The 23,505-nt window shown below is 43.2% G+C and overlaps 1 protein-coding gene across 4 annotated transcripts in view; it reads left to right on the forward strand.

Annotated features, from left to right (window-relative positions):
- Nucleotides 1-18,761, forward strand: part of LOC308463326 (threonine--tRNA ligase 2, cytoplasmic-like) — a 29,243-nt gene extending 10,482 nt beyond the window's left edge. For all 4 annotated transcript variants that reach the window (XM_080981599.1, XM_080981598.1, XM_080981600.1 and 1 more), the window contains exons 9-19: nt 3,309-3,455; nt 6,713-6,811; nt 7,758-7,924; nt 10,538-10,700; nt 11,484-11,621; nt 12,277-12,354; nt 12,461-12,561; nt 13,451-13,555; nt 14,314-14,386; nt 15,692-15,806; nt 17,188-18,761. In XM_080981599.1, the coding sequence (XP_080837725.1) occupies nt 3,309-3,455; nt 6,713-6,811; nt 7,758-7,924; nt 10,538-10,700; nt 11,484-11,621; nt 12,277-12,354; nt 12,461-12,561; nt 13,451-13,555; nt 14,314-14,386; nt 15,692-15,806; nt 17,188-17,336 (1,335 nt within the window). In that variant the 3' untranslated portion in view covers nt 17,337-18,761. The remainder of the gene's footprint in view (nt 1-3,308; nt 3,456-6,712; nt 6,812-7,757; nt 7,925-10,537; nt 10,701-11,483; nt 11,622-12,276; nt 12,355-12,460; nt 12,562-13,450; nt 13,556-14,313; nt 14,387-15,691; nt 15,807-17,187) is intronic.
- Nucleotides 18,762-23,505: the final 4,744 nt, after the last annotated feature.

A 23,505-nucleotide genomic window follows, 5' to 3' on the forward strand; every position in this document is an offset into this window, starting at 1 on the left:
AACTTTGCTTCAGGATGAGAACAGAAATTGAACGGTGGTGGCACAACCCATTAGCTAAAGTGGTGCCTCAGGTTAAGAACAGTTTCAAGTTAAGAATGGACCTCCAGAACAAATTAAGTTCTTTTTGTATATAATAATTTTTATTAAGTTTTCCATTTTAACAATCCAATCAGATCAGATTAAATATTCCAATTATACAAATACATATCATAAAGTCCAAATATTTTGCCAAATTATAATTTTTTTGTTGGGGCTTCCCATGCTTCAAGTTCAGTGGGGTCCAACCATATTATGTTTTTACTTCCTTGAGTTTCCAATAGTCCTTTGTTTAAATCCTCCTGTTGTTATCCTCCTTCTTTCTTTCATGGCCTCTGAGTTATTTCCACAGGCGAGTTGAAGTGAACGATAATATACTTCTGTGTGAACTTTCTATGACTCTCCCTTTTTTTTTTTCTTTTTTTTTTGCAGCTGGTAAGTCTGTTATTTTGCAGTATGTCCTCACACGCTGATGTTTACGCTAAAGCAATCCAAAAGTCCTTCTCTGGTGGCAGATGCCATCTTCTCTTAGTTCCGATGAAATAAAATCTAGGCATTTGCTCGTTAATTTTCTCAGACTGGTTGCATCAAACATTAGTCTTTCCAGGGGAGGTTTGCCAAATCGGACTTAAAGTAAAGATATAACAACAAATTAAGAGCTTGCCTCCCCCTATGACTATTTATCTCTGCAATACAGTCTATCCCATAATGGTGGATCCCAATTAAATAGTGCGTCACAGGAGAGTCTTTTATCTTCTTCCGAATATTTCAAAGAACAAAGGCTTTAATTAGTATTGTTATTTCCACACAGTTTATATTTTCCAATCTCACTTGCTATAAGTAATGTAGATGGTTCTTCGGGGGGGGGGGGTTTGTTAGGTATTATTGTAGTAGAAAAAGAAAAAGTTTTATCCCCCCTCCTTTCCATTCCGTTCCAACATACCGGCTTAGATCTTATTCTTTGATGTTATCTTTCTTCCTCTCCATCACTCTCGGCTCCTCAGTGGCTGGCTTAATTGGCAGATTAATTACCCTTTCTTCACCCGAAGCATGTCCAAGATCTTAAATCAAATTTTTTATCTTAAGAAATGGAACTGGGAGCACTCATGAAGACAGCGTCCAGGAGATCCGAACACCCTCGAGGGTTTTCCATCCAGTGCCCCCAACCCCTCCTTCTTTACGAACTCGGGGGTGGTTTGTGGGTATCCGCGGATGAGACTGCATCTTCCCTTCCACCGGGAAGAATTTGGGAGGCTGATTACTCCCATTTCAGCCTCTAAATTGCCTTGTGGGAGCTAGAGAGATGGTATTGTCAGCCATCTTTTGTGGCGCTCCTAGCGGAGCTCCACAAATTAAGTTCTTAACCCAAGGTACCACTGTATATTAAACATTGTTTTTTTGAGGTGGGGACTTTTCGTATTGATAGAATTGAATGTGGTGGTTGATGTGTAAACCACTGAATTGTTATTTTCAAAATACTTTTGTTGAGTTTTTTAAGGAAAATAGAAAGAAACAAGACACAGGGTCAAAGAGAAACGGACCGGGGGGGGGGGGGGGGGAGAAGCAAATAATAACCAGTACCTTCACAAACAGGAGGGGGGAAACTTGCAGTGTATATTTGTATAAACGGTTGGTCATAGCAGAGTTATGATATATATACATTTATCATTATGTTTGCTGGCTTGTTACGAAAAACAAATATAAGAACCCCACTTTCTGTTCTTGGAATCACAAGATCCATATCTTGGCATATGCCGAAGGAACCATCTGGCCACGAGCTTCCTAATTTGTATATGAAATAAAATGATACCATTTGGCAAAAGAAAAGTTATTTGTTATTTGGTCCTCTGGGTACTTTAATGAGAAATCTTTTTGAGGAGGACTGTCTGCCATACTTTTGTAAACCAGTATTCTAAAGTAGGCAAACCAAATGTCTTCCAAAATTTTGCGAAAGCTGCCTGTGTAGTGTTAATAAATGTAAGGTAAGCTCTTTACTTTGTAAATCTGCTTCCTTCTCTGTGATTCAATAATAGAAATAAAGCGATGGAGTTACTGTCTGGTTTGTAATTAAAGAAATGGTCACTGAAGAATTTACACCAAAATTCTGCAACCTTAGGGCAGTCCCGCCACATGTCTCTATAAAGGTAAAGGGACCCCTGACCATTAGGTCCAGTCATGACCGACTCTGGGGTTGCGTGCTCATCTTGCTCTATAGGCCGAGGGAGCTGGAGTACAGCTTCCGGGTTTGTGGCCAGCATGACTAAGCCGCTTCTGGCGAACCAGAGCAGTGCACGGAAATGCCGTTTACCTTCCCGCTGGAGCAGTACCTATTTATCTACTTGCACTTTGACATGCTTTCGAGCTGCTAGGTTGGCAGGAGCAGGGACTGAGCAACGGGAGCTCACCCCGTTGTGGGGATTCGAACCGCCGACCTTGTGATCGGCAAGTCCTAGGCTCTGTGGTTTAACCCACAGCGCCACCCGCATCCCACATGTGTCTATAGGTGCCAGTAATTTAACACCCCTCCAGCACATGGGTGAGCTGCTGGCCACACAAGGTAAATGAAAGCTGCCTAGGCATAAAGTACCAGCCATGAACTGGCTCTTGTTTGAGCAGACAGAAGCCAAAATTCTTTCCACCACTCCTCTTCCACTGGAGTATCCCAACTGAGTTCTCACCAGAGTCTCTGATTCTGAGCAGACTGAAATGAAATATTTATTAACATTTCATGTAATAAAGAAATCAAACCTTTTAAATGATTATTTACTGAATTGAGTTCACATCAACTTGTAAGCCTGAGAAAAGATCTAACCCTAAAAGCTTCAAGTGACAAATTTCTTTGTAAACCTTTAGCTAGTGTCTGCTGCAGAAGGTTTCTTCTAGGTATTCTTGTAACCTTTGAGACATCTGTCACCTCAGTAGGTGTGAGCCACTAATTTATTTGGGCAGATGGGATCCCTGGTGACTTGGTCGCTCCCAGCGCTTCTTTGAGCTTCCCTGCAGAAAAGGTGGGTTTGGAGGGAGAGCATCTCACAGGAGCTTTCAGAGGAAGTTCCAAGCATATGGGGGCAGCAGGAGACCTAAAGGAATGAATATCACTGTCAGACTGTATTCAGTGGGGCTTAAGCAGAAGTAAATAATGCACAGGATTGCAGGCTTAGTTTCATAAAGAATTACTGGGCAACCTGAGATGGTTTATTTCCCACAAATGGCTCAGATTACATTTTTTTCTTGCAATGTACTTACATTTGGGGTAACTCTTTCAACAACAGAATTCCTCCACTTATTGGGAGGGAAAGGCTGACATGGAAACACTGCAGAGAATTTATGGAATATCTTTTCCGGAAAACAAAATGATGAAAGAGTGGGAGAAGGTCCAGGAGGAAGCCAAAAATCGTGATCACAGGAAAATTGGCAAAGTATGGTTTGTATGCATTCTCTTGGCTTTGAAACCTTTTTTATCTAAGACTAACAGATTTATTGCAGCAGAAGCCTTTGTGGACTAGTTTCTTTGTCAGATGCAATACATATGCAACAAATGCAGCAATAAATGTTGGTTTTTAATGTGACATACGAGTCCTTTTATTGTTTTTGGCTCCCTAGAACTGTTAAAAGTGTACACTGCAGAACAGTTGCCGTGTTTTCAGGAGCGGGGGCTGACTCAAGACTGAAACAATGGGCAGTCCAGCATTGCGCAGCTGTGGTCAAGTGTGAAGCAGCTTTCTGACATGAGGGTTAAAAGAGAAGCAAGGTGGAGGAATCTTTTTGGCTCTCTTATCCAGATCTGTCTTGAGGGCCAAATTTGACCCCATATGCAATCTATATTGAAGTCTTGAAGTAGGGATTTCAAAGCACCTTGCAAGGTGCTGCTGAAAGGGAAAGTTTTTGACAGCAGAGAGTGGAAATCCACCTCCATGACAGCTTGATTTCACTGTAGAAAAATAAGTCAGTTGAATGACATGTTTGCATTGCATGACTGCACAGAATAATGATTATTTGTCGTCGTCTTCTTTTTGTTAAATAATTTTTTATTCTTTTTCACAATTTAATTCCACATTTTCTAATAATTTTCTAATAATTACCTGTAGTTAATCAAAACTTACTAACACTTCAAATCATTAACACAGATGTTATTTAAGCATCTAGAGTTTCATTTAAAACAACTTTCTGCATTCCACATCTGTGTTTAACTATTTTTTTCCCCTTCTAATTTTATCCCCATCTCTACTAATTGCAAGCGTTTAATCAAAGCCTGGTAGTGTAATAATAATAATTATAATAATAATAATAATAATTTTTTATTTATACCCCGCTCTCCCCAGCCTCAGAGCGGCTCAGAGTGGCTTACAAGCAATAATAAAAACAAGATGAATGATTACAACTTAAAAACAAAAATAAAATACAACATTAAAATAATGGAACATTAAAATATTAAAATGTAGCCTCATCGCAGGAGGAGAAGGAAAAGAAAAAAGAAAGAGAGGGAGGGAGGGAATCAAATTGGCTCCAAGCCAAAGGCCAGGCGGAACAACTCTGTCTCACAGGCCCTGCGGAAAGAAATCAGATCCTGCAGGGCCCTGGTCTCATGAGGCAGAGCATTCCCCCAGGCCGGGGCCAGTGTTGAGAAGGCCCTGGCTCTGGTTGAAGCTAATCTAACTTCCTTAGGGCCCGGGACCACTAGGGTGTTGCTGTTTATGGACCTTGAGGCTCTCCGTGGGGCATACTGGGAGAGGCGGTCCCGTAGGTACGAGGGTCCTAGGCCATGAAGGGCTTGAAAGGTCAAAAGCAGCACCTTAAATCTGACCCTGTACTCCACCGGGAGCCAGTGCAGCTTATAAATATGCCTTATAAATAGGCATATCAACCTCCCTTTCCAGATTTTTTTCTACAATATCTACAATATTTTGCACATAAACAATAACTTTTTCCAAGACCATTTCCCATTCTTTTTCCTAACTTTGGCGTACTTAAATTTCATCAGAAAACATCTGTCAGTTGAGGCAAGTTCCAGCTCGCCTTTCCTCCAAACTTCTCTCAGTCTCAGAGGTTGTACTTTCACCAAGGCCGCCTCAAGGGTTTTCTGCCTAAACCACAAAACTTCCAAATCTACCCTGTTCTTTTGGACTTCATATCAGTCATCTTTTCCCAGTGTTCAGGCTTCCTTTCCAACTTTTGCCTAGGAATATCCCCTTCCTCAGTTCTCCCTGTCCAAGACTCTATTGTCTCAATCGGTTCTGTCACCCTTTTAATGCTTTGATCCATTCAGGTTGTAAACTCCTCTGTTATTTTAGCCATAATTTCCCTCATCTCTTTCATGAAATCTTTTTCCAATTCAGATTGAGGTTTATCCCCTGGGTCCTGTACTTGGGCCCTTCTATTCAGACTCAACTCTGACTGTTTAATCACTGTCATATTTTTGTCTTTCTGTTGTTCTCAAAACATCCAGTTTTCACCACCACCTTATCAGTTTCAAGGCCATTCAGTGTAAGTTCCCAATAAACAGTAAACAGTTTCTGTGCTTTCTCACTGCCCCCCTTCTTTAGACCCGTTTATACACATATGCAATTTAACATAAAAACTAAATTTAAAGTTGATATTCATATATTACAAATATCTACCTTAAAGAAGAGACTGAAACAATATATCCATAAGAATTACCACTTAATTGTCCAGGAGAGAGAGTAGAATGTAGAGTTGCAGCACTTGAAGATCCTTATAAATGGGCATATCAACCTCCCTTTCCAGATTTTTTTCTCCTTAAAATTCCAATTTATATACAGGAAACCGAGTTCAGTGCTCTGTAAATCCCTCCAGCCAAGATATGTCTATCTTATAATTCCCCCAACAGAGTACTTTAATTGTCTTAATCCAAATTTCCTCTGCTGAGTTCCGTTTTAACGGCAGCTGCAGTCCAAAATCCAGTTTCCTCTTTTATACTCCAGTATCAATAACAAGCCAAGAAGAGTGGATTTCAGTTGCCTTAACCTTTCCTCCCTGCAACTGAGGAAAAGCTTTGGAAGGGCTGCGTAAGGGCTCTCAGGTGTTGTCAGAGTCCTGGCACTACCTTCCCTTTTCCATACACAAATACCAAGTCTTTAAAATCCCGTAGCAATGTCAAACAATAAAGAATGGGTTTCAGTTGCTTTGAATTCTCCCATCAGCAGGCCCACACCGTAAATATCAAATAAGATAAAGTTTTCCACTTGCAATTTTTTCCATGTGCAGTTAATTACCCAGAAGATGAAGAACGGACTTCCTTTTTAATCCTTCGTCTGGCACCGAATTAAGCTTAATTAATTTCAATAGTGAATCTTCTTACATTTCCATCGGCTTGAATGTTGGTTATGGAAAATCTCTGCTGGTGGCCGAAGCGTTAAGGCTTCGCTCCCACGGAGATGCATTGCTGCCAAGGCTGCACTCAGTCCCGCCTCTTCGGCGCAGGGGCCTGGGAATTGTAGGAGAGCTCTTTGCAATCTGCTGGACCCCTCGACGTCTTGAGGACCCTCTCAAGACTTTGGGGGGGGGGTACGCCTCGCCTTGGCGTTTCCCCCTGACTCTCCATGGGGCTCAGATCTGTCAGAGCGATCAGATCTGTGCTCCGTTCGCCATCTTGCAGAGACCAGAAGCCTCATTTCTGTCTTCTTTTAACTTCTGATGTTTGATTGTGTGGATACAGGAACAAGAACTCTTCTTCTTCCATGAACTGAGTCCAGGAAGTTGTTTCTTTCTGCCCAGAGGTGCCTTTATTTATAATATACTCATGGATTTTATCAAAGTAAGTGACATTTACTAATTTGAAATTGTTATAAAATATTTTTTTCCCTGCAGAGAAATGGACATTGGTTGCTACTTATTTATTTAATTATATGGTTGTTATGGCCTGGATATTTATTTAACCCAAACAGTGTTGCCCACCTGGAAGAAGCAAATACCAGCTGGCTTGAGGCTTTCAGAAGTACAAAACAACCTATAGGAGAAAAGAAACCCTAAAGAGGGGGACTCCAAAGAACAGCCCAGTGAGGTCTGAGCAGGCTCAGAGGCTAGAAGGTGCTGGCTGGCTGTTGGGGTGCGGAATGGAGTATTCTAGAAAGTGGCATGGCTGATGGGCTGGAGCCCAGAGCAGCAACTCTACAAACCGTGACATTTTGTAGGTGGTGCCACTGAAGAGCAAGTGCTGGGTAGGGATTAGAGTGGCCCAGCTTTAAATTCCCACTCTGCCATGAAGCTTAGTGCGTAATACTGGCTCAGTCACCATCTGTTCACCTAACCTACCTCACAGGGTTACTGTGAAGATGAAATTTGGAGTGTGTATACACCACCCTCTCAACAATTTTTGAGGAAGGGTAGGATAAAAGCGTTATAAATTCTAAGCAGGTATGAGCTTTGAGTGTAGAAGTATCGACATGCTTATTAAATGGTCTGATCAGCAAGGCTATTCCTGTTTGCAAGTGTGGTATAAATTAAGGTGACAAGGATGTACCTCTTTGCCTGGCATTTGATGTGGTTTTTTAGTACCATTTTAGTGTACTGTACAGTACTGTACTGTACTGTACTGTACCATTTTTAGTACTGTATTTTAAATTGTGACCTGACTTGGGACCTTAGGGTGAAGGCTGGGAATAAATCAAATCATTAATACGTAATGCAAATACTTTAAAGAGCAAGAATTGGTTTGTGTGTGTTTGCCTACTGCTTATTAAGAATTTGGTTTCCTTGTGCAGGAAGAATATCACCGGCGTAACTTCACAGAGGTTGTGTCTCCTAATATCTACAACAGTAAACTGTGGGAGGCTTCTGGCCACTGGCAGCACTACAGTGACAACATGTTCTCTTTTGAGGCTGAGAAGGAAATGTTTGCCCTTAAGCCAATGAACTGCCCTGGACACTGGTTGGTGGTTCTTTTCATTATTACTCCCAATTATTTTGAACTATTGGAAATTTATTTCAGTTTGGATTAAATAAAAATAAGTCATAATGGGGGGGGGGGGACATGTGCATTCAAGAGCAGGGGTGAGGCCCCTCCAAGTCTCTCTGGCTTTGGGACTCTTCCTCAGGCCACAGCCCTTCCTCAGCCACATCTGCTACAGGCCCTGCTTCACACCCTGCTTGAGTGTTTTTTCCTGCCTGGATTGGGCCCTTGAACTCTAATAAACACTTTGGCTCCCCTGTAGGATAGGTGTGTGTGTGCACACATGCGCAGAAACTACTGTGCAAATGTAACTTTTACATATTACTCTGGCCACACCCACCACTGTTATGTGGCCCCCAGAAGGGAATGTGACCCCTTGGGCTGAAAATACTCTCCACCTCTGTTCAAGAAGATCTCTTGCTGGGCCAAACTTCTATGAGGGTGTGCCTTCTCTCTCTCCTGGCCCCTGTGCCCTCTTGCTTTCTTCTGTCTCCTTGCTAGCTGTCCCCCTTTCTAATTCCCCCGCATTACACCCAGATCACCCTACACCCCCCCCCCTTTTCTGCTTGGCTGAGTGCACTTCAAGACAGGCTGTGGGTGAGGCTCCAGCTCTCCAGCATCTTGGTTTTTTAGAGGGCCAATTTCAACAAACCAGATGTGCTAGCGGAAGCCAGTGCCAGGATTCCCACTAGCACAACAGGGCTCCCCCCCCCCCCCCACGTACCTGTTACAGACTGGCTGGATGCAGAGGGATGGTGGGAGGTGCCAGCAGGGGAACCCCCAAGGGAAGAAGGTTCAGAGCCCGGAAAGGGGTGGTGGGACAATGATGGGTGGTCAGAGGGAGAAGACTGGGAGGAGGTGTTAGAAGCAGAAGAGGTAACAAGGCTTAGTAGGGGGGGGGGGGAGTTTGTGAGAAGAAGTCCAGAATCAGAGGCAGAAGCTGAAGCTGGAGAGGAGGGAGGCCAAGAGGCAGAGAGGAGTCAGGCTGGTGAAGAGGCACGGGTGTCTCTCCCTTCTGCTACGACCAGCTCCTCTCCCCGCTAGTCTCCAAGAACCAGGAGAGGCATGAAGAGGGTGGCAGAGAAGTTAGCTTCACGTAGGCGCTGTCTTAGATTAATTGGGGGAAACCCTGGAAGAAAGGGGACAGACAGCTGTGGGGAGGCAGGGACCTTCAGTCTCAGCAATTGCTGCATGGGGGTAAGACCTGCCAGACTTGAATTGCTGTGCTCATTAGGCCTGACACTCCTAGGCAGATCCTGTTTTTCCTAATAAAGAGTTAACTCCAACTGGCTCAATGTGATTTACTGCTGGCTCCCTCTAGTCAGTACCCCTGCTTCTCCCCAGATTTGCTGTGGAGTAGCGTTTGAAACTCCCCTTGTTGTAGGCATGTTTTGTGCTGGAATTTCATTAATTCAAGCAGTTTCTGAGCTTTGGGTGCAGTATTGAACCTAAGATTTCAGATTAAAACCACCACTGCTGGAAGAAAAGGAGGACCTTTTTCTGCCTCCCCACTTCTAGCCACTCTCTGAAGACTGAAGAAGGGACCCTCATAAGAATATAAGGGGGGTGGGCATGGGAAGTATGGCTTTGTTCTTTGCAGTCTTCAGATGAGGACTAGACTATGTAATAAATGAACATAAGTTTTTAGCTGCAGTTCATTCATTTTCAGCTTTGTATTCTTGTTATAAAAAAGCACACCTTGATACTCCATTGTGGGGCCCATAACTAGGTTTAAGGTGCCATTTAGCTCCTAGCTTTCATATCTCTGTTTCTAGCACTGCTCTGGAGGATTGGAAGAACCACCAAACCCCAGTGTACAGAGGGAGGAGAGGCAAACTTGTTTCATCTGGCTAGCAGATATGCTCATGCTGACAGAACAATCCTGTTAGAGTGACATTGAATTCCACCCAGATAATGCAAGTGGGGCCCAGATCCATTCTTTGGGTAATGGACGGCAGCAGGCTGCCAGAAGGTCACCAACCCTTTACTCGGAAGTATCATCATATCAACATATTAACTTCTGTATTAAAACAGAAATAGCGGCGGTGGACTTTTCTTCAGACCGGCCGTGTTGTTACAGGGGTTGACCTTTCATTGGTGTGCCTTCCTCTCTCCCCCCCCCCCCCGTATTACTCTGCAATGGAGAAAACATACATGCCTGCAAGGTTTAATGACAGGTGGGCGCAGGATTTAGGCGGGGGAAATGGCACAGGGGAAGCATTTTTTTTTTAAATCCCACCAAACCTCTCCCTTCACCACTAGGTCAGTCAAATCTGGAGTCTTTTACTCTTGCTTTACACACAAAAAGTCTTCTAGTGGATTGTTTGGTTTAGCAACTGTAATAAAAAAATTAAAAATGTTAGGAGAACTGACTGCATATCTCCATATCGTAGGTATTTTGACTCTATGGCATGAAACCCACTGGGTGACCCTGAGACAATCAGCATCTCTTGGCTTGCCCTTCTCACAAGATTATTGTGAGGATAAAATGTGGGAAAACCCATCTGGACAAAGGGCAGGACACAAAGGAGGCATGTGAATAAATAGGTCAAGTAACCATGCTTGGATCTAATAACTATTTCATGTCTCTAGCTTGATGTTTGCCCATCGTCCTCGGTCTTGGAGGGAGATGCCTTTAAGACTTGCTGACTTTGGAGTTCTTCACCGAAATGAGCTTTCAGGGACCCTAAGCGGGTTGACTCGGGTCAGGCGCTTCCAGCAGGACGACGCCCATATCTTTTGCACAATGGAGCAGGTAGTGCACTTATGTTGGGGTTGCCACAGTAGAGGAATGCCTTCACTGTTTTTTTAATGATAAAAGAGTTCATGATAAACTAGTCCCTGTGTGGTCTGAGTGCTAAATAGACAGCAGCTGTTGTGAAAGGGCTTCCTAACCAAACCAAACCTGTGCATGTTCTTGCTTGTTAGCATGAGAAGGGACTAAATCCACAGACTTTTATCAGCCACAGGCTGATAGGTAGACATTCAGACCATAGAACTACAATTAGCAGAGATGGCTCTGTGTGGTGTCATTTCCCCTCCTTTGCTAGAGAGGAAGGAGCACGTAGTACTCCCTGTTCCACCCCTTTTCTTCCTTTGACCGGTGATAGATGCAGACATGCCTCAGCTCACTCTAGCTCTAAAGTTGGTTATGCACATACCCAAAGCTAGCTGGTTATACTGTAAATAAAAGTGCCTGCATAGTTTTAACTGCTGCCTTTGCTGTAAACCAGTGCATACAAAGTAAGTAAATAATATTTTTAAACTACTTTTACGAGTTGTAGCATGATACATTCTTAAGCAGGGTAAAAAGGAGGAACCCTCCTTACTTCATAGCTGAACTTGCTCAAATCAAGGTTTTTCAGCCTAATTCCTATGCTTTTAATTTTGCTGCCAAGGATGGGATTTTAAAACTCTGTTCAGCCCACACATGTGGGCACCTGGAGGGATAGATTGCAATTACTACATTGTCTCCTACCCATTAAATCCCATCCCACACACATCTCCACTGTAAATTTATTTGCATTTTAAATTTCAGATTGAAGAAGAGATGAAAGGCTGCTTGAACTTCTTGCAGTCTGTATATGCTGTCTTCGGTTTTACCTTCCAACTACATCTTTCCACAAGGCCCGCCAACTTTCTAGGGGAAAAGGAGATCTGGGACCAGGCAGAGAGGGTAATTTAATTCTGCTACTCTAAAAAAGAGAACACAGCGACTTTGTGTGGCACCTTTATTATGCAGTTTCCATAAGACGTCTCTCCCTCTGTGTGTGTGTGTGTGTGTGTGTGTGTGTGTGTGTTTACGTATTTATGAATATCTGATGGATACATGATCATGGCGACTCGGAAATGGCCGGAAAGGGGGGCAGAGACAGGGGTGAGGGACATAACCCCTGCACAAATTGGTCAATGCCTGTGTGTGTGTGTGTGTGTGTGTGTGTGTGTGTGAATGTGAATGTGAATGACCAACTAATTTGTTTTGAACTGTTAAATTGCTTTAACCTGCCTTGGGACCTTATGATAAAGGAGAGGTAAGAAATAAGAAGTAGAAGCGGAAGCAGTCATAGCAACAGTTCTTATATTTCTGACATTTAAACTAGCAAGGAAGAGCATGAGGACACATGGATCAGAGGATGGTTAGATGTTTTAAGCATTGGTGTGCCATGGGGGCTAAGCTGTAAGAAGTCTTAACTTCAGGTGAGCCGCAATCAGTACTATCCGCTTCCCATCTGCAATAGGGGGATAATAATACTAATTTATTTTGGAGGATCATTGTAAGGAATACAACAAGATAATGTAAATGAAGAACTGCTCTTCTGATTTATTCTTAGCAACTCCAGAACAGCCTGGATGACTTGGGGGAGCCCTGGAAGCTAAATCTGGGAGATGGAGCATTTTATGGTCCCAAGGTTAGTAAATATTCATGCTTTTGTACTCGTGCTCTTACTGAAGCCTACAGGTGGAGGATAAATGGCAAAGCCCAAACTATAATTTTGCCATTGTTGTCCTTTGCAGATTGATATTAACATCAGAGATGCTATTGGTCGGTACCATCAGTGTGCTACTATCCAGCTTGACTTCCAGTTACCTATCAGATTTAATCTTACTTATGTGGGGTAAGTTTGCATAAGAGTCTTTTAGGACTTGAGCTGATCTGCTTAAATATGTAGAGCCTAAAACAAGGAAACAAGGGATCAGAGGAGGCTGTAAATGGACTTGGAGGTACTAGGTGACAAGCTGAAGAAATGCTTAAATGTCTGGAGCATTGGTGTGGCATAGTAACTGAGCACAGTAAGGGCTCATCCACACTTCCATTTGCCCCACTGCTTTCCCCCAGGAAAACCCATGGTTTAGCGCTGAATCATGTTTTCCAGTGGTTGCTCTTTGTTCTGATTTATCACCAAAGTGCGGGTTTTCTGGGGGAAAGTGATGGGGCCGAGGCACAGCCTTTCAGGCCCGTGGTTAGAAAGCACAGGACAAGGGCCCGTGTGGACGAGCTCAAAGTCTGATTTGAGGTGAGCCACATCAGCACTGACTGCCACATGTGCTATAAGGAGATAAAATTGCTCTCTTATTTCAGAGGATTGTTGTAAGGATTGCAACAATCTGAAGTACATAAATAAAGACCTGTGAATACCTTAAAGCAATATAATATGTACCAACAGTAAACTAAATTATCTGAGTGCCAATCCTTCTTTCGCCAAAACAGAACTAATCACGAACAAGGGAAGAGTTTTCAGCAGGCTCAAGAGAGCCTCAAGGTTTTCAGAATAGATTGGTGATGCAAAGTGTTGAATGATCTGTCAGTGGGATGCAACTTGTTGAAATGGCCCTCTTCCCAACTCCTTCCTTGTGAGAAGTTGTAATTCAGTAATGTAATGTAATTAGAAGCCATGCCTTTTAATGTGCTAGAATTAACTCTGGTAAAAGAGGGGTGAAACCAGATTCAAATCAAGATAAGCTTGTATTAATTTTTTCCACTTTTTAACTTCCATTCTTTCACAGAAAAGATGGAGATGACAAGAAGAGGCCAGTGATAATCCATAGAGCTATTTTGGGCTCGGTGGAGCGAATGATTGCCATTCTGGCAGAAAACTATGGTGGAAAATGGTGCGTAGCAGTAACTGGAAGCAGTTTTGAAAGTTGCAGAGAGTAGAAAGCACCCTGTGGTCTTGAACACAAAGTTTAATTTTCGCAGAAATACCGTTTTTAGAACAATTTCATCCTGTCACAATGCGGCCTTTGCTACCCTGGTGCCCTCCAGATGCTTTGTACTACAGCTCCCTCCCTTCCTGGAGTTGGTGGGAGTTGTAGTCTAACCCCCCCCAAGTGCTCGGCTGGGGAAGGCTTCCCTGCTGGATGATAGAGCAGAAGCTCCTGAGCAGCTTTTCACCTACTCCAAACATAAAAGAGTAAGGCCCAATGTTCCTATGGTGTTAGCCAGCAGTAAAACATCCATCTGTGTGAACATCCCCCCCCCCCCCGTGAAATGCTTTTGTCACAGTGGATGTTTGCACGCCAGCAGCACACTCTGCCAGAACACGGGCTGCTGGCAAGCGAGTGCTGCATGAGCATGGGTTGGCATAGAGAGTAAGCATTTTTTATGCAAGATGCTTGGGGGCGTATAGACTACTTGCACAAGTAATTACTTACCTGTGATCTGCATTTTATATAAATTGAGTCTTAGAAACACACTACGAAGTTTGTAGTGCAAACATGAGCACACGACACAATATGAACTTAACGTTTCCATAATGCAAAGTATGTCTGCATGTATGTGTGTGACGTATAAGCAACTGTGATTAACGCTGTGTGGAAAAAAAAGTTTATAATAGCTGCATATTCACTGAGGTTCTTATTTTGGTCAGGCCCTTTTGGCTTTCTCCTCGGCAGGTCATGGTAGTTCCTGTTGGTCACACCTGTGAAGAATATGCTCAACAGGTAAGAGCAGAAGTGTCAACTGCACAACAACTGAAGTGTTTTGGTTTTATTCAGGTATAACATAGGAAGCTGCCTTGTATTTAATCAAACCATTAGTCCATCTAGCTCAGTATTCTCTACACTGGCTGGCAGCAGCTCTCCAGCCTTTCAGGCCTTCGTCTCTCCCAATCTTATCTGGAGATGCTGGAAATTGAATCTGGGACCTTCTGCTTGCAAGGCAGATCCTCTACTACTGAGCTTCTCAGCATTTTGGCTAAGGTCAAGTGTAGTTATATATAGTTATAAAATCCTGAATTACTGTAATTTTCAGCCGAGTTGTACCCTTTTTAAAAGTTGGTTCAGATCTGCCAGAGTGTTCACTCTGCTAAACTTTAATGACATTTCCGAAGACTTGAATATGGCTTGGGAATCTTTGCTGCTAGTATTTTTATCCCATCTACTGTTTCCAGCCTCTCTGCTGTGCAATTGTACTTTGTTTCCTACATGTATTTTGTTGTTGTTTTTGTTTTAAATAGAAATTTTTAAAGTATATTATGTAAAGGAGATAATTGTTCACTGTTGTGATGTTTAGAACTTCAGGAATAGAGGCTGCATGTATACAACCCTCAGCATGCTTCTGCCTTGAACTCTGTGGAATTTCCTTCTGCCAGAGCATGTGCTTTGCTTGCAGAAGGTCCCCGGTTAAATCAGCAGCATCACTGTGTAGCTCTGGGAAAGACCCTTGTCTGGAGAGCTGTTGTTACTCTGGGTAGACAACACTGAGCTAGGTGGGTCAGTGGTCTGAGTCAGCATAAGCCTGTAAGTAATGTTACTTAGACCTAAGCGTGTTACCCAGCAGCTGTTTTTAAACTGTGTTGCAAGGAACTCTGGGATTCTTTGGGGGCTGATGACCCTTCTGCACTGAGATGTTTGATCATAATGGCCAAGCTTCCCAGAAGGTCAGCTTCTTTGCCTTTAGAGAGTTTCCCTGCCAACGAACCACCACAGGGAGGCTTCTCAAATGTACTCTCGCTAGACCTAGGCCAATGATGTGGCCCAACCTAACGTGGTAGGTGCCCTATTTGAATGGAGAGGGCCCATTTGGAACACATCCCCCAGAAATATACCTTGCAACGCAGGGGTTTTTGTGGCAGACACGCAGAGGTTTCTCAGTGTACAGATTGCCATGAAAAGGCTTCTCTAGCCTTGAAGCTTTGAAAAGTCTGCTTCTCAAGATACGTCGGAATATATCATTTGGCACAGAAATGTTACCAAATTGTAAAATGTAACACATTTTTACATTGTCTTTTTTTTTTTTTTTTTTAGATTTGCAGTGACTTTTTTTCAGCTGGATTCATGGCTGATGTTGATCTAGATCAAAGCTGCACCTTAAACAAGAAGATAAGAAACGCACAACTGGCTCAGTATAATTTTATTTTTGGTATCTATGACTTTTCGTTCATCATTCTTGCCTCCCACCTTACTCAGAATGAAAAACCCAATATGGTTGACACAAGTAGAGAATGTTGTTCTTGTTGGGTAGAGGGAAAAGTTCTGTCCCTCATTTACTGCCAGTTTCAGGGTAGCTTGTCCCAGTTTTCATGTTTGGATAACATACTAAGTCTTAATAGGTTCAGGGGCTATTTAGCTCTTTGAATCATTGAATCATTGAATCATAGAGTTGGAAGAGACCACAAGGGCCATCGAGTCCAACCCCCTGCCAAGCAGGAAACACCATCAGAGCACTCCTGACATATGGTTGTCAAGCCTCTGCTTAAAGACCTCCAAAGAAGGAGACTCCACCACACTCCTTGGCAGCAAATTCCACTGTCGAACAGCTCTTACTGTCAGGAAGTTCTTCCTCTTCTCTGACTTCATTGGGCTACTTAATAGTTTATTTGCAAGGTGCGCTTCTAAACATATAAGAGCAAAGCACATAGCCTAGGGAAAAACTGCACTAACAAATGCTTCTTGAATCTGAATGTTTTCTTGTGAATTTAGCTTTCCTTTTTTTGGTCAGAGATTTTAATTAAAGAGTTTGGATTTGATATCCTGCCTTTCACTCCCTTTAAGGAGTCTCAAGGCGGCTAACAGTCTCCTTTCCCTTCCTCCCCCACAACAAACACTCTGTGAGGGGAGTGGGGCTGAGAGACTTCAAAGATGTGTGACTGGCCCAAGGACACCCAGCAGCTGCATGTGGAGGAGCGGAGACGCGAACCCGGTTCCCCAGATTACAAGACTACCGCTCTTAACCACTACACCACACTGGCACAGAAACATGTAAATTTGTAGGAAAACAGTGGCTTTACTAATTTTTTCTCCAAAGTAAGTACTGGCCAGTAGAAACCACTATTGGCTGCAAGTTCTCTGAGTTTAGTAGCTTGATATAAGAACTTGCTAGGCATTTGTTGAGCTCCAGTGGTGATATAGAATGTTCGTAACAATTGAACCATTGAGCAGCGTAACAGTCTGTCAGTGCACAAGGCCTTTGTTGATTGGCGAGAGTAGAAAAGGGAGACCATAGCATCATCACAATAGAAGGCAGTACACACTGTGTGTATAAATTATATATGTTTGAGAGAGAAATACATGAATTGATAGTTCATGTGAGTAAATAAATTATAGCCACAGGATATATTCTGAAAAAGTACATCTGTGGATTTTCATGGGCCTCATAAATCTTAGTGTGAGCCACAGCATTGCTCAGAAATTACCCTACTGAATCCAGTAGGACATCTTATTGAGTAAGTGTGTAGCATTGTCGCAGTACAAGGCATTGTGGCTGTGTGCCAAGTAACATTGCTCTGCGTTGTTTCTTGCAGTGGTTGGAGAAAAGGAGAAAACTAATAATGCTGTGAATGTGCGAACAAGAGACAACAAGGTCCATGGAGAAGTTTCAGTCACATCTGCCATTGAAAAGCTAAAGGCATTGAAAGCATCACACACTTTACATGCAGAAGAGGAATTCTAGTTATTGCTAATGGAGAGTGTGCTGAAAGGTGAAATATTGGCTCTATCATAAATGTGTTCACCTTGAATTTAGCTCCACTATGCTTGGTGGGCTTTACTTCCTGGCAAGTACATTTAGGACTGCAGCCCTCCATCAAGGCAGTAGTTTGATGCTATAGTACATCATGACATTCAGAAAACTAAACATGTAGGTGATGCAGGTTCTTTTGAAACAATTTCCAGATGGGTAGCAAAGACAACCAAGAGGCTTGTGTTACCTTAAAGACTTAGGGTTGTCTTACAGGAAGGAAGAATCGTGTGATGGGAGCAGGCAAAGACAACTTCAGAGCCTTCTCCACAGTTTACATTTTATATTATTTGTTTTAGTGCTTTAAAATTGTAAACTGACAAAAAGACAGTATATAAATGCTGTAAATACTCATAGTAGATGCAGTGAAAATAATGGACAAACTAACAGGCCAATTAATTTCAAGGGGTCTCCTCTGAATATAATTTAGTTGAATGCATCCCTAACAATTTTATTTATTTATTTATTTATTATGGCACAAGTTGAACCATAACTCAACACCTGTTACTCAGGTTATCAGCTTCTTGCATCTGCAGAAGTTGATGGTAGTCCATGAAAGTTTATAGCATAATAAATTTGTTAGTCTTTAAGGTGACACAAAACTCCTTGAAGCTGTTGTATAAACTGCAAAAAGACGAAGAAGAAGCATTATTAGATACCACAGGCATCTTGCTTTAAAAAAACACTTCAAAATTACACAGCAAATCTCCCTTTCATAGAATGAAAGGCCTGGGGAGGTTCATACAGAAGTTCTGTTACTGCTACTGCTTTCTGAGGAGAGTAACATATCCTCAAAATGCAACTTTTTGTGAGCTAGTGTGCAAGTTATTTTGAGCCTGTCTGAGCAATCTTATTTGTGGCAACCTCACCTGTTCGTATTAGATTCTCTCATCAGTATGTTGGAGTTGCCTTTATGTTTAGAGGTCATGTTGCAAAATAATAGCGTCTGGGTTGAAAGGAAAAGACTCCATGATGCATCAGTCAAGTGAAGAGTGACTCCCAAGTGTGGAACTCGAATAGCCTTTCACTGGTGTCAAGTTCTACATTGTGCCGAGAACTGGCTTATATGTAAGGTTATGCTACAGTTCTGTGTAGCACAAATGGGAGATCTCCATATTTACGTAGCATTGTCGCTTTGCGGGTACAAACCATCAGGAAGTCCTGCTGGAGCCTCATTGAAACGGAACAGGTTGTTTGGTCCATTTCATTGGGTGTGCACCTTCCTGATGGATTGAGCCTTATAACGTGTTCTTATTTTTTAAAAAGCAAACTCTGACAAATTAGAGTTGCTTCCCCCACTTTAGAGCAATGAATAAGCCCACATAGAAGCTTTTGAATAAAATTAAATTATAATCAGCATGAGTTGCCTCTTTTTTTCTGTAAGTAACTTTCTTATTTGAAATAACGCATTCAAGTCAGAATTATCACTATTGTACCTTAAAGTATACATTATTATTATTATTATTATTATTATTATTATTATTTAAATGTGCAGTGTTCCTGCATAGAGAAAGCTACAATACTGATTTGATATGTCAGTGCCTTGCACAGGGGCAAAAGGAAAACCAGCACTTCATGCTTCATATTTGAGAAAATGATAATCTTGATTGCTACATCTTTTAAAATATGGACGTGTTTGTTTGTTTGCTTGGCTTTTAAAAAATGGTGGCACTTTACAAAGACACAATTCCTCTAGACAAATTACTGAAGTGTTTCTTTATGTGTAGCCCCTGAACCAGTGTGGGCTGGTCTTTGATGCCTGGGGTGAAAAACCAAATTAACTGAAGTTTGTACTATTATGCATAGTACAAAAAAGCAGTTAGGGCTTTCTGCTCCCCTCAGTGCTTGAACTCCTGAGGTTTTCAATTAGTGGACAGTGTCCAGAAAGACAACAGTACTATTTCACACAACATGCCCAATTACTTACTGAATCTGCTGCATCAAGATGTGGTAAACATCCTAATTTAAATGGCTTTAGAGGATCAGATAAAACATGGGAAGAGGAGTTCCCATGGTTGCTAGTCATGTTGGCTTAAATGGAATTCATGAAGTTCAAATCAGTACACTTGGGAGCAAGAGGAGGTGAAGTGCCTGTTTCCTAGATTTTTATCCTGTTTCTCAAGCAGTTGTCTCCCCAAGTGGCTCATGTTTTTTTAAAAAAGGGTCCTGCTTGAATCAGGTCTGACTTTCAAACTAAAAGGACAATACGCACAAGGGGAGAGGAAAGGCAGAGGAGGTGGGGTATCAGTTCCACAGGCCCAGAACAAAGTGGGGAGCTATAAGGGGATATTTATGTCCAGTTCTGGCCAGGCCAATCTCCCCTTGATGCTGCCCTTGCTTGAAAAGGCAATTAATTGGCGACTTGTTTCTTTTACCAATGGAAGTTCTCTTGCTAACCTCAGTTGAGCTCTGCCAACCAAGGGTGAAATGGCAAAGGAAAGTGAATCCCAGGGAACCTCCATCTTTCCTTCAACGCCTTTCCTTACCTAGGGGTGTGCGATTTTGCCGAACCAGCTGCACAAGATCCCCTGAGGCCAATGATGAAGAATGAAGAAATGTACCGTGTCCAATTCTGTCAGGTGGAAGGCCCAGAAGAAGCCTGGTCTCCTCTTCCTGGTTTGGGATCTGAGAGAAGACACACAGATTAACTATGCACTGTCTTTTGACCGTCCTGAACCCACCATTCAGCTTTGCTGGAGGACCCTCTTTGGGTTCCAGTATCACGAGGAAGGAAGAAAACCCCCACCGTGTTGCCCTTCTGCCCACTGTGCATAATCTGATGGGTCTCTGCTGTGATGCCCCTGCGCTCACCTTCATCCCCTCAATGCATTTGGTCACCCACTGCACACCTTTTCAAGTTCTATGAGCTGAAATAACCAGACCAACCAACCAAAACAAGAGCCCCATAAGATCTATTGCCGGTTTTTTGGAAACAGTATGTAGTATATAAATGTTTGTTTTATTAAAACACAAAATCAAGTGTGGAATCATAGAATCATAGAGTTGGAAGAGACCACAAGAGCCATTGAGTCCAACCCCCTGCCAAGCAGGAAACACCATCAGAGCACTCCTGACATATGGTTGTCAAGCCTCTGCTTAAAGACCTCCAAAGAAGGAGACTCCACCACACTCCTTGGCAGCAAATTCCACTGTCGAACAGCTCTTACTGTCAGGAAGTTCTTCCTAATGTTTAGGTGGAATCTTCTTTCTTGTAGTTTGGATCCATTGCTCCGTGTCCGCTTCTCTGGAGCAGCAGAAAACAACCTTTCTCCCTCCTCTATGTGACATCCTTTTATCTATTTGAACATGGCTATCATATCACCCCTTAACCTCCTCTTCTCCAGGCTAAACATGCCCAGCTCCCTTAGCCATTCCTCATAAGGCATCGTTTCCAGGCCTTTGACCATTTTGGTTGCCCTCCTCTGGACCCGTTCCAGTTTGTCAGTGTCCTTCTTGAACTGTGGTGCCCAGAACTGGACACAGTACTCCAGGTGAGGTCTGACCAGAGCAGAATACAGTGGCACTATTACTTCCCTTGATCTAGATGCTATACTCCTATTGATGCAGCCCAGGATTGCATTGGCTTTTTTAGCTGCCGCGTCACACTGTTGGCTCATGTCAAGTTTGTGGTCAACCAAGACTCCTAGATCCTTTTCACATGTACTGCTCTCAAGCCAGGTGTCACCCATCTTGTATTTGTGCCTCTCATTTTTTTTGCCCAAGTGCAATACTTTACATTTCTCCCTGTTAAAATTCATCTTGTTTGTTTTGGCCCAGTTCTCTAATGTGTCAAGGTCATTTTGAAGTGTGATCCTGTCCTCTGGGGTGTTAACCACCCCTACCAGTTTGGTGTCATCTGCAAATTTGATCAGGATGCCCTTGAGTCCATCATCCAAGTCGTTGATAAAGATGTTGAATAAGACCGGGCCCAAGACAGAACCCTGTGGCACCCCTCTAGTCACTCTTCTCCAGGATGAAGAGGAACCATTGATGAGCACCCTTTGGGTTCGGTCAGTCAGCTAGTTACAAATCCACTGAGTGGTAGCATAGTCAAGACCGCATTTTACCAGCTTCTTTACAAGAATATCATGGGGCACCTTGTCAAATGCCTTGCTGAAATCAAGGTAGGCTACATCCACTGCGTTCCCTTCATCTATCAGGCTTGTAATTCTGTCAAAAAACGAGATCAGGTTAGTCTGACATGACTTATTTTTCAGAAATCCATGCTGACTATTGGTGATCACAGCATTCCTTTCTAGGTGCTCACAGACTGTTTGCTTAATGGTCTGCTCCAGAATCTTCCCTGGTATTGATGTCAGACTGACTGGGCGGTAATTATTTGGGTCCTCTCTTTTCCCCTTTTTGAAAATGGGGACAACATTTGCCCTCCTCCAGTCTGCCGGGACTTCGCCTGTTCTCCAGGAATTCTTAAAGATGACTGCCAGTGGTTCTGAGATCACAATGTCTGATGTGGACGTTGTGAAGAAGGAAGAAGAGGACCAACGGTGCTCAGCACCAGCCACCTTCCTCCCCTCCTCTCACCAGGGACTGGCCTCCACTGGGCTGAAAAAATGCTGCCGCAGCCACAGTTCTCTTGCTAACCTCAGTTGAGCTCTGCCAACCAAGGGTGAAATGGCAAAGGAAAGTGAATCCCAGGGAACCTCCATCTTTCCTTCAACGCCTTTCCTTACCTAGGGGTGTGCGATTTTGCCGAACCAGCTGCACAAGATCCCCTGAGGCCAATGATGAAGAATGAAGAAATGTACCGTGTCCAATTCTGTCAGGTGGAAGGCCCAGAAGAAGCCTGGTCTCCTCTTCCTGGTTTGGGATCTGAGAGAAGACACACAGATTAACTATGCACTGTCTTTTGACCGTCCTGAACCCACCATTCAGCTTTGCTGGAGGACCCTCTTTGGGTTCCAGTATCACGAGGAAGGAAGAAAACCCCCACCGTGTTGCCCTTCTGCCCACTGTGCATAATCTGATGGGTCTCTGCTGTGATGCCCCTGCGCTCACCTTCATCCCCTCAATGCATTTGGTCACCCACTGCACACCTTTTCAAGTTCTATGAGCTGAAATAACCAGACCAACCAACCAAAACAAGAGCCCCATAAGATCTATTGCCGGTTTTTTGGAAACAGTATGTAGTATATAAATGTTTGTTTTATTAAAACACAAAATCAAGTGTGGAATCATAGAATCATAGAGTTGGAAGAGACCACAAGAGCCATTGAGTCCAACCCCCTGCCAAGCAGGAAACACCATCAGAGCACTCCTGACATATGGTTGTCAAGCCTCTGCTTAAAGACCTCCAAAGAAGGAGACTCCACCACACTCCTTGGCAGCAAATTCCACTGTCGAACAGCTCTTACTGTCAGGAAGTTCTTCCTAATGTTTAGGTGGAATCTTCTTTCTTGTACTTTGGATCCATTGCTCCGTGTCCGCTTCTCTGGAGCAGCAGAAAACAACCTTTCTCCCTCCTCTATGTGACATCCTTTTATCTATTTGAACATGGCTATCATATCACCCCTTAACCTCCTCTTCTCCAGGCTAAACATGCCCAGCTCCCTTAGCCATTCCTCATAAGGCATCGTTTCCAGGCCTTTGACCATTTTGGTTGCCCTCCTCTGGACACGTTCCAGTTTGTCAGTGTCCTTCTTGAACTCCTCCAGTCTGCCGGGACTTCGCCTGTTCTCCAGGAATTCTCAAAGATGACTGCCAGTGGTTCTGAGATCACATCTGCCAGTTCTTTTAATACTCTTGGATGCAGTTCATCTGGCCCTGGAGACTTGAATACATCTAAACTAGCCAAGTATTCTTGTACTATCTCCTTAGTTATTCTGGGCTGTGTTTCCTCTGCTGAATCATTTGCTCCAAATTCTTCAGGTCGGGCATTGTTTTCTTTATTGGAGAAGACTGAGGCAAAGAAGGCATTGAGGAGTTCAGCCCTTTCTGTGTCCCCTGTTTGCATTTCACCATCTTGTCCTCTGAGTTCCTCTGAAGAGGAACCATTGATGAGCACCCTTTGGGTTCGGGGCCAGGCTGGTCTCTCCCTCCCTTGTTGATGTTCTCCACAGGCTAAGGGAGCAGCCCGGCCTGTGCC

The sequence above is a fragment of the Podarcis pityusensis genome (assembly GCF_964106645.2).
Source record: "Podarcis pityusensis genome assembly, chromosome: 14".
NCBI classification, from domain to species: domain Eukaryota; kingdom Metazoa; phylum Chordata; class Lepidosauria; order Squamata; family Lacertidae; genus Podarcis; species Podarcis pityusensis.